The 12,766-nt window shown below is 40.2% G+C and overlaps 1 protein-coding gene across 1 annotated transcript in view; it reads left to right on the top strand.

The window, feature by feature from the left end:
• KNL1 (kinetochore scaffold 1) overlaps window positions 1-11,217 on the top strand; it is a 30,689-nt gene extending 19,472 nt beyond the window's left edge. Inside the window, exons 15-26 of the mRNA XM_083609972.1 lie at window positions 517-607; window positions 1,744-1,860; window positions 2,807-2,894; window positions 3,548-3,631; window positions 4,115-4,154; window positions 4,269-4,370; window positions 5,097-5,197; window positions 6,305-6,373; window positions 6,708-6,817; window positions 7,821-7,939; window positions 9,612-9,734; window positions 10,320-11,217. Coding sequence (XP_083466098.1) covers window positions 517-607; window positions 1,744-1,860; window positions 2,807-2,894; window positions 3,548-3,631; window positions 4,115-4,154; window positions 4,269-4,370; window positions 5,097-5,197; window positions 6,305-6,373; window positions 6,708-6,817; window positions 7,821-7,939; window positions 9,612-9,734; window positions 10,320-10,434 — 1,159 coding nt within the window. The 3' untranslated portion in view covers window positions 10,435-11,217. The remainder of the gene's footprint in view (window positions 1-516; window positions 608-1,743; window positions 1,861-2,806; window positions 2,895-3,547; window positions 3,632-4,114; window positions 4,155-4,268; window positions 4,371-5,096; window positions 5,198-6,304; window positions 6,374-6,707; window positions 6,818-7,820; window positions 7,940-9,611; window positions 9,735-10,319) is intronic.
• The last annotated feature ends 1,549 nt before the right edge of the window (window positions 11,218-12,766 follow it).

Below are 12,766 nucleotides of genomic sequence, written 5' to 3'. Positions count from 1 at the left end.
GCATTGGCTTGGATGCTGTCAACAGCATACTGTAGTCCAGTACACATAATCTCTAAATAGGACAAATCCTGCTGGATGAGACCAAAGGACTATCTAGTCCAGCATTCTGTTCCTACAGTGACTAGGAGTTGGCCACAAGTGGTGGCCACAAGTGGAGTTGGCCCAATGAAATTACGTTCTCAGAAATGCTAGCTTAGAATAGTTTCAACATTAAAATCTATGAAGAGCAGAATATATTCCAGGCCAGAATCACAGGTCATTTGAAGGCGCTGCTTATTCTCTTAAGATAGAAGCACATCAGAATGCTAATATTATAATATATTAAAATGTTATATATAACCAGGGCTTTTTTTCAAGCTGGAACTCACTCGAACTCAGTTCTGGCACCTCTTAGGTGGGCACCATTGCCATTCTAAGAGAACAAGGGAGGCATTCATGGTGAGTTCCGGCACCTATTTTTCTAGAAAAATTGCACAATATAATTATTACAATCATTATTTATAATTAATATTTCAGATTAAAATTGTATGCCGAATACCAACATAAACTTCTGGTGAATGTGAACAAAAGTCTATGGGGAGTAATGAGAACCTGTTCGGATGAGGAGGTATGGGCAGCTGACTCATTCTGAATAATTAAATGTTTGTTTGTTTGTTTGTTTGTTTGTTTGTTTGTTTAGAAAGCTACAGACTTCTAATGCATTTGCATCTCTCATGGCAGTCTGCAACAATTAAAAACAACAATCCCATACAGTGGTACTTCGGTTCTCAAACGTAATCTGTTTAGGAAGTCTGTTCAACTTCCAAAACATTCAAAAACTGAGGCACAAAGGGCTGGCTTCAAGTTCAATTGGAAAACACGCAGCGGAAGCCGTTCAACTTCCGAGGTTAATTTGAAAACAAAAGCAATTACTTCCGGGTTTTTGGCGTTCGAAAACTGAAATGTTCGGCTTCTGAGACACTCGAAAACTGAGGTACCACTGTAATAGAAATAAAACAATTTAAAGGCAGAAGCAGGCTTGGCAGATCAAAACATTAAAAAATGAAAGACCAGTGATTGCCAAAAAAGTAAACTTTGTCAGTTAGTGGGAAACTGTAAGAGAAGGAGCCAATTGGATCTCACAGGAAGGGTATACCACAATTTGGGCATTGGAAGTTCCTCTTTTGTCTCATCAACCATACCGTGGTCACAAGTGGGACACAGTTAGTATAGGCCTCTGCAATATATTGTACAAAGTGGTCAGGCTAATGTAAGAGGAGATGGTTTCTCAGTGATGTTTTTAAATCAGTATAATAAAACACTGGAAAAATGGCTGTTTAGTTGGTGGAGGGAGGAATAATGCAATAAAATCTAGATCTGTGGCATTGAAGGGTACTTTTAATCAAATGGGGTGTTGTCTTCATAAACTAGTTTTGTGGTATATTCTTATACAAATAATGAGCACACAGAGAGATATATCTGTTGCAGACATGCACCAAGGGCCAAACTACACATTGCAAATAAAGGGTGAAGCAACTTACTCTAGGGACACCTCCATAAAGAACTTAAATTTGCAGCCGGTGAGCAGACAAGCAACACATGGGGGTGGGAAAAGAAGGTGTTTCCTGGGACAACTTGCCTTTGAGGTGCTTCCCACTGCCAACCAAGGTGCGCTTGAGAGGTTCTGTCATTAAAAAATAAAATAAAACTATCATGTTCACTTCCAGTTCCCTTATTCTGCTAATGTATTCTATTTCACTGCAGCTGAAACGCTTTGGAGAAGGGCTACGCGAAATGAAATCCAGTTTCCTCAAGAAGAGTAAAGTTCTTGCTCACAAAGGAAAAGCAACATTATATAGAAAGCTGGTGCAAAATGGACAGGTAAATTTTTGAGGTAACCAGTGAGATAATACTTGGATGCCTTTCCATGTATAGAGATGTCTTCCTTTTTGCATCCTGCCCTCCTTCCAATGAGTTCTGGGCATTCTACAAAGGACTGTCCTGATTTTTTCCTCACAACAACTATGAGATATGTTAGGCTGAGAGATGAGGTGAGCTTCATGCCTAAACAAGGATTTGAACCAAAGTGTCTCTGGTTAAAAGTCCAACACTGTAACTGCTGCATATGAGAGAGGTTGTCTTATTTCCTCATGTCCTTAAACACAGTTTGGTTCCTGGATTTAGCTTCACATTTATATTATGGAATAAAATGGGGAAATAGCATGGGTGCTAGAGGAGTTGTGTATCTTAGTTTGGAAAGCAGCGGGAAAAGATAGTTTCAATGTAACTTTTAGCTCTATGGCTAAAACATATAATCCTGTTCGGTGGATCTGCTTGTTTGTAGTATTCTTTATAATTCTTATTTTTGTTTACTAACGTATAGGTTTAGACTTTGAGATAAAGGCTACATAGTGAGCGGATTCCCTACTTGAACAAGACCCTGCATCAAAATATAGCAGTTCACCTAGTGTACTAAACTGTCTCTATTCTAGTCCTTCTCCCCTACAAATCAGTAAAAAGGCATTGGTGTTCTCTCCTGCGTGTTTTAATCTGATACTGTAAACTGATTTCATTTGGGGCCCAATAAAAAGTCTGGGATACCTACTGCTGTCATGTTGCTGAAACAGCTTCTGTGGGCCAGAGCCCATCCTTTGGTGGAAAGACCATTAGGAAATATATGTAATAGATAAATGTTTTTTTAAAAAACTGGTTTTATTTAGTAGCCAGAAATGCCTTTTAATAATATTTGCTTGCTAAAATAGAATCTAACCATATTTTACATATTATATTACTACTAATAATAAACAACCACATTTTTACCTTTAAGCTTCAGTGGGAAAAACTACAGTCAAGACTGGCTAAAGTAGAAGAACTTATAAAGGAAATGGACAGCTGTCTTCTTGCTCTGGAAACAGGTACAGTCTCAAAAATTACTTTTCCAGTAAAGCCAATTTCTTTGCAGACTAAAGAAAGCAAAAAATAAAAAACAACACCCCTGTTGACATAATTTGGGCATACTTTGGTGTCAACAAGAAATCAACATTCTTATACACATTAAGATCATAGGACTAATAAGCTAAGAGCCATGCAGAGAAACAGGCGACGTAGAATAAGTCCTCTTAGACAATGGAAATTATTTGGCTTCTGAAGCTTTTGTGGATACAGTCAGCATGTTATTAGTCTATATGTAAATGGATGAACTGCTTTTTTAGAAAATTGAGCCTCACAGGAAGTAAAATGTTCTGTTGTGGTGATTTACAATGTCCACTGGCCTTTGCTGTAGGATGTCTGTAGAAAGATAACTAATATAGAGTTTTCTCTTTTTCTCACTATCCTGTCAAATCAGTGAGCATGACTTGAAACAAGAAGTCTTTGAATGTTCTCAACTGTGTACCAAAAGTCTAGAGCAAAGCCAATCTCAAACTACAAATATATCATTTTTGGGAATGCACCTGAAACTCAAAGTTGGGAGCATAATTTCAAAGGTTGTATTTCCTGCTAAGTTGACCGGAGTATATGTATAGCATTTTTGAAGTGAATGTTCTTATAAAACACTGCTTAATTTTAGAAACTTCTGCATTGGAAGAGTCTGAGCCAGATGTCAATGATGCCATGGCAGAATACAAGTCTAAGATGAGAGACACTGAGAAAGGTACTGGAGCTGTTTTGAGCTGCATGATACAGAAGGCTGTTAGGACACTGAAATTGCTGTGGCTGTGTTTATTATATAGTCTCCAGATCTTTTTTACTAACCTGAGTTGTAGAATGCATCTTTCTGTCCTGCCATTGCTGACGGATATTTTCCTGTACTTGGGGCTGTTTTGACTGATCTACATGGAGGTTACTACATGTATGAGCTCTGGAAAGCTATGATTGGCTGCATCTTTTCAGTGCATGTACTGTACATGCTGTGAACGGAACACCTATAGGTTCTTCATATACAATATCCTGTATGTAGGATTCACTCAATTCTACACAAATTACATCCATGTAGGAATTTAACTGAACACCATTTGGCCTTGGAGAATAAACCTAATAGCGTGTTGAGGACTAGACCTGCTTAATCAGACAGAATAAACAGTTAATGCTTTTCATCAACATTTTGACTCTTACTGTGTATTTTCTCATTTCTTAGAGCTGGAAAACTACAGAGCCAAAGAGGAGGCACTTCAAAGGTAGAATTAAGCATTAGTGTTTGACATGTATTTATGTGTTGTGAAAAACTCTTGGCTTTTAATACTATTCAGGGTATTTGGCAAATGCGTTGCACTTTTGTTGTACTCCTTCAGAGAGCAATCGAATATCAGAGACAAAAAGAAACAGAGAACTTCTGAAATAAGCCATCTCAAGGAGTATGCAAACAGATGTCAGGAACTTATGAAGAAATACAAGTAAGTAAATTCAGTCAATTAATATCTTGCTGTAAAGGGAATCCAATTCAAGTAATATATTGTCTATGTTTATGTGACATCAGTGGTATCTTCTAATTTTGTCCCCATGAGCTGGCAATCAGAGTAGGGGTGGGAAAACCATGGTTTCCAGATGCTGGCCATGTTGGTTGGAGCTAATGAGAGTTGTAGTCCCAGAAAATCCACAGGTTTCCTATCCTTGCTCTAGAGTATAACCAAATTGTTTCAACATTCCTCTTCACCTTCAAACAGAGGATGGCATGGTCCTTATAGGAATGACGTTTACTGCTTGGGGAAAACATTTACAAATAATTACATTTAACATCTATATTCTAAGTAAAAAGAACAAGTGGGCACACACAAGCAGTTTTTATCTTTCCTTCTTTAATGCTTTGTTCCGTATGGTCCATGTGGCTCAAAAAGATTAAGAAATGGGCCCCCAAATACATGTTTTGTTTAAAAGTGGGTCCTAGGTCTGAAAAGGTTGAAGGTACCTGCTCTAGTCAACTTAGTGTGTGAGGGAGAAATATATAGGTTTTTCAACTTGCAAAGGGGACAGATGTTTTAGATAAAGTTGTTCATGACTACTGAACCCCAATTTAAAAAAAAATTAAGGTAGTATTCTTACCAAGTGTCCAATAACTGTACATGCACTATCTTTCCCATTGTCTTTTGGTGAATTCGTTTTTGATAATTTTCTGTTTGTAGCTTCTCTGAGTGGGCAATAAAAGAGTGGAATGATCACCAGGCTGTTTTCACCTTCCTTTATGATTCTGTTGAGCTCACTCTCAGCCTTGGGTGCCCTGTAGGTGAGTTGCAAAAATACTAAAAACTCTATCTGCTATAAAAGCACCACTATCTACTCTAGATGTGTTTTTTGATATTTTACTCCTGCCAAGAGGTCCCAAAAGAACTCAGGTCTACTCACCAACATCATAACGTGATTTTTTTAAAAGCTAGAAAAACATTAAAGCAGACTACAGGCAAAACTGATTAATTTGATAAGAACTGAGCTGTAAAAAAAATTGCATGCAGACTGAAAAGGCATTTGGTCTTCAGTTTTATTGAGTGACATAAATTTAGCTCTCTAAAGTGGTAAACCAGTGTTTGGGCTATCTAGATTACAGGTATTTAATATTTATTACAATTATTCCTACAACTATTCAGGATCCAAATTCTTCCAAGCCAGTTTACAACATAACAAAATTAAAATATTAAAATAAGTCTGATTCCTTCCCACAGTTGGTGGTAGATGACCATGTGAAGCACAGTAGGGAGTATAGTGTAGAAGGAGCAGACAGTGATCTCTTTGCCAGCTTCTGTCCCTTGTCTGAAATACTCCATCCAGAGCTGCTGGTAGTGTATGGATCTAATCACCTTATAAAATTGTGTTACCATTCACTGCTCCAAATTTGGGTCAGTAACTCTTTGCCATGTCACTGTGCAGGAAACTTTCCTCAATGTTCCAGGAGTTTGCAGGGGTAGAGCTGGGAGTAGGATCTCATACAGATGACCACGGATGGCTAGGCCTCATCCTGGCAGTTCCCACTCTTGGTGTCTGCAAAATCAGATCATCAAGCAGATCAGTGAGAAATGGAGCGTGGATCTTTGCACGAAAGTCTGCAGAATTGTGTCTTTAGTACAATGGTATTGTAAGCAGCAGGGAGGGACTTGCATGGTTGACTATTCCACTATACAAAAAAAGTATTTGTATATATACATCTCCCCACTTCATCCTGCACATCATGGCAAAGGCTGGACCCTGGCATGCAGGTTTTTTGTGCAGAATGATTTATCTATTTGAATTCTGACCTATATGAAGAGGGACAACCCAGACACAGGTTGACCATCTCAGTGAAAACTAGACCTCATTCTGAAACAGAATCAGAACTTATAGTATGTCTGCTTTCTCATAGATGGTGCTGTTTTCAGCAACAGGTTCTGCGTGAATATTGTTGGTGTGAACCTCGAATCACTGTTGGATGGTAAGGCTTTGAAGCACTTTGCTTCTGTGATATTTTTTTCTGGAAGGAGATCTGCATTTTCTAGCTTCTCTTGTGAAAAGTATTGCTAAACTTCAAGAAAACATGGAAAGCAGTCTTCTGTGAAGAACCTTCCTTTTTCTCAGATAAAATTTTCAACTAACAATGAAATTCCCAGTGTGAAGCAAAAAGCAAAGCAATTAAATGAAACTAAATATCAAATGCCTTCAAGGTTTTGAAGGCATTCAAAATCATCCATGAGTTGAATAGAATGAAATGACTTGAATATAACTTAAACCTAAGACAGAGTTTGTTGTTTCTTTGTTGTCCTATACAGAAGCAAAGGCTTTGCCATCTTCAAAACTAGTGCATAGACTCATCTTCCAGTTTATAAACAGTCAGAGTTCATTGAAGGAAAAATGTTCAACAGTGCATCATCTTTATCAGGTAACTTAACAATGAAAAGCAAAAAGGGTTTTTTAAAATGTTGCTGTAATTTGTTCTATGCTGCTTTTATTGCTTGGAAGAGTCAACAAAGAAGATCCAGAAGTACAGGAGAGTCTACATTTTGGAGCAATTCTAGGTGGAAGTAGCTTCCCAGCAGAACTTTTTCACCTGCTTGAGTGACACTGTAGTGACACTTAATGGAGGCTATGAAGAATGAATGGAATTCAGCATCACACTCTTCCAATCATTGCAGCTTGCCAGATGGAACAATCCCCCCCTCCTCCCCCTGTGCGCAGTTCTGGGAGTTCTCCCAACCCCTCCCCACAAGCCAATTGCAGAGGAAGAATGGGGAAGCCCTGTTGTGTAAGCAGAAGTCCTTGCAGAGTTTCCACTGATAAGGCTGATTAGGTGAATCCTGCCCAGAGAATTTGTGTTGTGATTTGCTTTATTGTTTTTCTGCATTTGATGACCATTTTCTAGGGTAGAAAAGCAATTTATAAAGTGATTACATTGAGTGTAACTTTAAAAGTATAGGAATGCAAATAAATGACAAAATTATAGAATAGGTAAAAGTCACTGGTCTAGTTCAGGGGTAGGCAACCTAAGGCCCGGGGGCCATATGCAGCCCAATCACCTTCTCAATCCAGCCTGCGTACAGTCTGGGAATCAGCATCTTTTTACATGAGTAGAATGTGTCCTTTTATTTAAAATGCATCTCTGGGTTATTTGTGGGACATAGGAATTTGTTCATTCCCCCCCCCCAAAAAAAATATAGTCTGGCCCACCACATGGTCTGAGGGATGGTGGACCAGCCCACAGCTGGAAAAGGTTGCTGACCCCTGGTCTAGTTAATGTTGCTTTGTGTCCGGAGAAGGTTTGCACACATCCTCCTTCTTGCTGTGAAGAAAATGTAGAAGAGGAGTGGCGTACCTTTTTTCCCATCCTATCTCAGGAAATCTGGGGCCTAAGTTGTCATCATTACTTGCTCTGATTGTCCAATCAGGTGCTGCGTGACATTTCTCTTGTGGTGAGTCGTTGTGAACTTCTAGGAGAAGAGATCGAGTATCTAAACAGATGGGGTGGAAAATTCAATCTGCTGAAGACAGATGTGAACGATACAAAGTAAATGCTTAACAAAGTCTATTCTAGTTCTCTAAATGTATTTGTTTGGTGTACAAGTTAGGATTGGTGTAAAAGTTAGGATTGGTAGAGGGTGTGTTACAATCCTTCCAAAATCTTTCTGGCAAGAATTTAATATTTATAGCACAAAATTCTGGTGTGTTTCACCTCAGCAGGATTTTAAAAAGCTGTTTCCCCCTATGTAGTACTCAAGATAGCAAGCAAGGAATGAAGTATCTTAAAATATACAGTACAGTGGTACCTCTGGTTGCAAACGGGATCCGTTCTGGAGGCCTGTTCGCAACATGAGCAGAACGCAACCCACACTGGCACGTCTGTGCACACGCAGGTTGCGATTCGCCACGCATGCGTGCGCAGCGAAACCCGGAAGTAACCCTTTCTGGTACTTCCGGGTCACCGTGGGACGCAACCTGAAAAAATGTATCATGAAGCAAATGTAACATGAGGTATGACTGTATTAAAAATGCATTGCATGAACAGCAGTTCAGCTAAAACATGATAAATAAAAGAGCAGAACGAAATTAAAACATTGTACTTCCAGAGCGAAAGATGAAACAAAACCAAGTTAAAGCAACTTCTAAACAAAAAAGAGCCTTGTCAAAACAAGATGGACTGTCTGGCACCTAAAAGATAACAAGAAAGAGCACTGAGTGGATCTCCCTGACAGGGGGTCCTGCAGGCTGGGTGCAATCATAAAAGGATCCTCTTTGTAGTAGCTAGCCACCTAATATCAGAAGGCAAGGGTACCCAGAAAATGGCCTTTAATGAAGGTAGATTCACTGAGGGAGCAAACAGTCATCCAGGTGGCTTGGACTAGGTGTTTTAGGTCTTTATAAGTCAAAACCCCGCTGCTTCAATTGGCCTTGGTGGCAAGCAGGGGCTCTATGAAGGTCTTTAAGAGCTGGTGTAATGTTTGCAATGGAAGGTCCCTGTTAACAATCTAACTGCTGTATTCTGAACCACTTAAAGTTCTGAAAACCTTTCAAAGTCAGCCTGAATTGTTACTAATCAAGACTGAATTTTTATTGAACCATAGGTAGATAGCAAAGTTGTTTTATTCCAGGAGGCGGCACAAGCATAATCTGGAATTGGAGAAAGGAAGTCGAAGGCAAAACTATCACATTGTGATCCCAACAGCAAAGCTGGATTCAAATACTGTATATCCCTGAGTTACCAACCTGATCATTAAGGGGGGTGCAATTCATCCAGTACAAGCTGAATGCCTCCACCATGGTCCATGGTCCATTCCATCTACCCACAGTAGAATACTTAAGTGTGCATGCACACGAAAGCTTATACCCAGATCAAACTTAGTTGGTCTCTAAGGCGCTACTGCACAATTTTTTTATTTATTTTAACATTCAACAGTTACTGAGACACAACACAAATAATTATTTGGACAGTGGAAACTCGTGTTACGGACGGGATCCCTTCTGGAGGCCCATCCATAACACGGAACTGACGCAAGCCAAAGTGCCGCATCTGCGCACATGTGCAGTGTGATTTAGTGCTTCTGCACATGTGCGAGCGGCAAAACCTGGAAGTAACTTGTTCCGGTACTTCTGGGTTGCTGCGGGACACAACATGAAAACACATAACCTGAAGCGGACGCAACATGAGGTATGACTGTATCTATATTTTGTTTTCTACGTAGAGTGAAGCTCTTATTCTCCAGTTCTGTATCATTTGCAAAGTTTGAAGTTGAACTGTCTTTATCTGCCAGCTATCCTGCGTCCCCAATAGCTTTCACCATTCCAAAATGCACCGGCAAACTTAAGTGAGTAAAATAAAACAGAAGGTGTGAGAGCAATAATTTTTACTATACAGTGGTGCCTCGCAAGACGAAAAGAATCCGTTCCGCAAGTCTCTTCGTCTTGCGGTTTTTTCGTCTTGCGAAGCAAGCCCATTAGTGGATTAGCGGCTTAGCGGGTTTAGCGGATCAGCTGATAAGCAGCTTAGCGGATCAGTTGATAAGCGGCTTAGTGGATCAGCTGTTAAGCGGCTTAGCGGATCAGCTGATAAGCGGCTTAGCGATCAGCTGTTAAGCGGCTTAGTGATCAGCTGTTAAGCGGCTTAGCGGATTAGCTGTTTAGCGGCTTAGCGGATCAGCTGATAAGCGGCTTAGCGGCTTGGGAAAGAGGGGGGGGAAGGAAAAAAACCCCGCAGGAACTCGCAAGACATTTTCGTCTTGCGAAGCAAGCCCATAGGAAATTCGTTTTGCGAAGCACCTCCAAAACGGAAAACCCTTTCGTCTAGCGGGTTTTCCGTCTTGCGAGGCATTCGTCTTGCGGGGCACCACTGTAGTTTTATGGGAAGGTTTTCATTTATTTAATCCTCATATGTATGCATTTTCTCTTCACAGCCAAGAGGAAATTTCTGTTGTTTTATCCAGTGTTCCAGTGGGAGCCAACTACTTGAAGAGAATGGTCAATCAGATTCATTGTAATCTGCTCCAGGGTCCTTCAATCCAAAGATAGCAGAGCAGCAGGGTGTGTGTGTGTGTGTGTGTGTGTGTGTGTGTGTGTGTAATGAGCAATCATTCAGTAGTCAAATCTTTGCTTATTTTCTTAGTAAGGATCACCACTTAGTCCTTTTTGCCTACTGAAAAGTATAGCTAAGGGATATTGCATAGTTCTGTTGTTGTTTTCTAGCACTTTTTAAGGCTACTCTTAATTTCTGATAAATTAATTTTACTGCAAAACTGATGTTGCAATTCTACTGCAGTAGTTAGTGCAATTTCATAGGTCAAGTACTGCAGAGACGTGTATCTTCCAAGGCCTACATGTGTATTAATGGCTAGCAGTAGCTTTTGACCCCTACAAAAATAAAGAAGTTCTATTTTTAGAAAGTTGCCCCAAGATTGATTAATTGCAACACAAAAATTAAAACATTGCACATAGAAAAGTAGGTGTGCCATCCAATGTTTCGGACTTGTTAATGAAGTGAGTATTGGTGCATCCATGCTTCTGTTGACTGAATTATTTGGCTTTAGAGATGTCTGCCATCGTCACTAGTCCAGTCTGACTGTTAAGATTTTTAAATTATTCAGATAGATGTGGTTGCATCTCATATCTACAAAGCTTATATTATTATAATAAGGCATCTATATTTTTTTCCACTGTGATCTCTAGTTGCTGGACGATGTATGTATATGTGTAAAGTATAGCATTTTTAATGCTTTTTGAATTGTTTAGTTTTTTTAATTTTGTTACTTTTTGTTAATGGGGGAAGTATAATAAACCCACCTACACTAAAAAAAATTGTCTTAGTGGTGACTTGTAAGTTAAAGTAATGCTGCCAACACTTCCTCTAAATCCACTATTTACTTTGGGTGGGTGGGTGTGGGTGTGTGTGTGTGTGTGTGTGTGTGTTTTAAATCCTTTAAACTGTTTGGACAATTTTGTTTTTGCTGTTTGTCTTTCCTCTCCTTCAAAAATGGTTTCATATCAAAAGACTGGAAAAACAAATTACTCATTAGAAAACATCAATGGAATAAATGCAAAATATTACACATTCAGTTCTAAGAAGATTGTAAGTTACCGTATTTTTCGCCCTATAGGACGCACTTTTTCCCCTCCAAAAATGAAGGGGAAATGTGTGTGCGTCCTATGGGGCGAATGCAGGCTTTCGCTGAAGCCTGGAGAGCGAGAGGGGTCGGTGGGCACCGACCCCTCTTGCTCTCCAGGCTTCGCGGACCTCTCCACAAGCAGCGGGAGCGCTCCCGCTGCTTGCGGAGAGTTGCCAGCATGCGAAGCCTGCGCGCGCTGAGATCAGCGCGTCCAGGCTTCGTGGACCTCTCAGCAAGCAGCGGGAGCCAGCGCTGGGCTCCCACAGCTTGCAGAGAGCTGCCTGTTTGGGGGCTGGGGTTGGGAAGCTCGGGCCTCCCCCGCCCCAGCCCCGCGCCGGGGGGGAAATAATTTTTTCCCCCTTTATTTCCCCCCAAAAAACTAGGTGCGCCTTATGGGACGGTGCGTCCTATAGGGCGAAAAATACGGTATATTAATCATGGTATTGTGCTCATTTCTCCCTGCTTTTCCTTTCTATAATGTGGTGGTTGTGGTAAAATAACTTGTTTTGACAACCTATTCCTTGTTTAACTTTCTAGAACTGTTTCAGAAAAATTCTGAATATGTTGAATGAAAGGATTCTTTCTACTCTTCCTTTCAATTTAATAACCTCACAAAATAAGAAGATAAATAAATGTTATTTGACAGACAAGACGAGGCCAAAGTGTATGCTTAAAAAGAACAGCATACAGTGGTACTTCAGGTTAAGTACTTAATTCGTTCCGGAGGTCCGTTCTTAACCTGAAACTGTTCTTAACCTGAAGCACCACTTTAGCTAATGGGGCCTCCTGCTGCCGCCGCGCTGCCGGAGCATGATTTCTGTTCTCATCCTGAAGCAAAGTGCTTAACCTGAAGCACTATTTCTGGGTTAGCGGAGTCTGTAACCTGAAGCATATGTAAGCTGAGGTACCACTGTATACCATTTTATACTGCCCATTAACAATTAGGTATCTGAACCCCATAAACCAGACTAGCAACCACTTGCTCAAGCTCCTTGCTCAGAAAGGAGTTGTTAGCAACCAGCTATCATTTATATTTTCTGGGTCCAGCTAGGTTTTTTTAGGAGTGCTTAATTACCATTTTGTTTAAGGAGGTTAACACCACTTCTCTGAAGGAGGTGCTTGCAACTCTTGGCGAGACATCCCCTTCTTATTAGATGAAATAAGCTGCAAATGTCTGGTTTTTGACAGGTGGTCAGCTGTTGTTTGCCAAGCACCTTGTCCACATCCTTGGTCCTCAGCAA

This window comes from Podarcis filfolensis, assembly GCF_964270895.1.
Source record: "Podarcis filfolensis genome assembly, chromosome: 1".
Classification (NCBI taxonomy): domain Eukaryota; kingdom Metazoa; phylum Chordata; class Lepidosauria; order Squamata; family Lacertidae; genus Podarcis; species Podarcis filfolensis.
The sequence above is the reverse complement of the archived record's forward strand: the minus strand, read 5'-3'. Positions and strand labels throughout refer to the sequence as shown.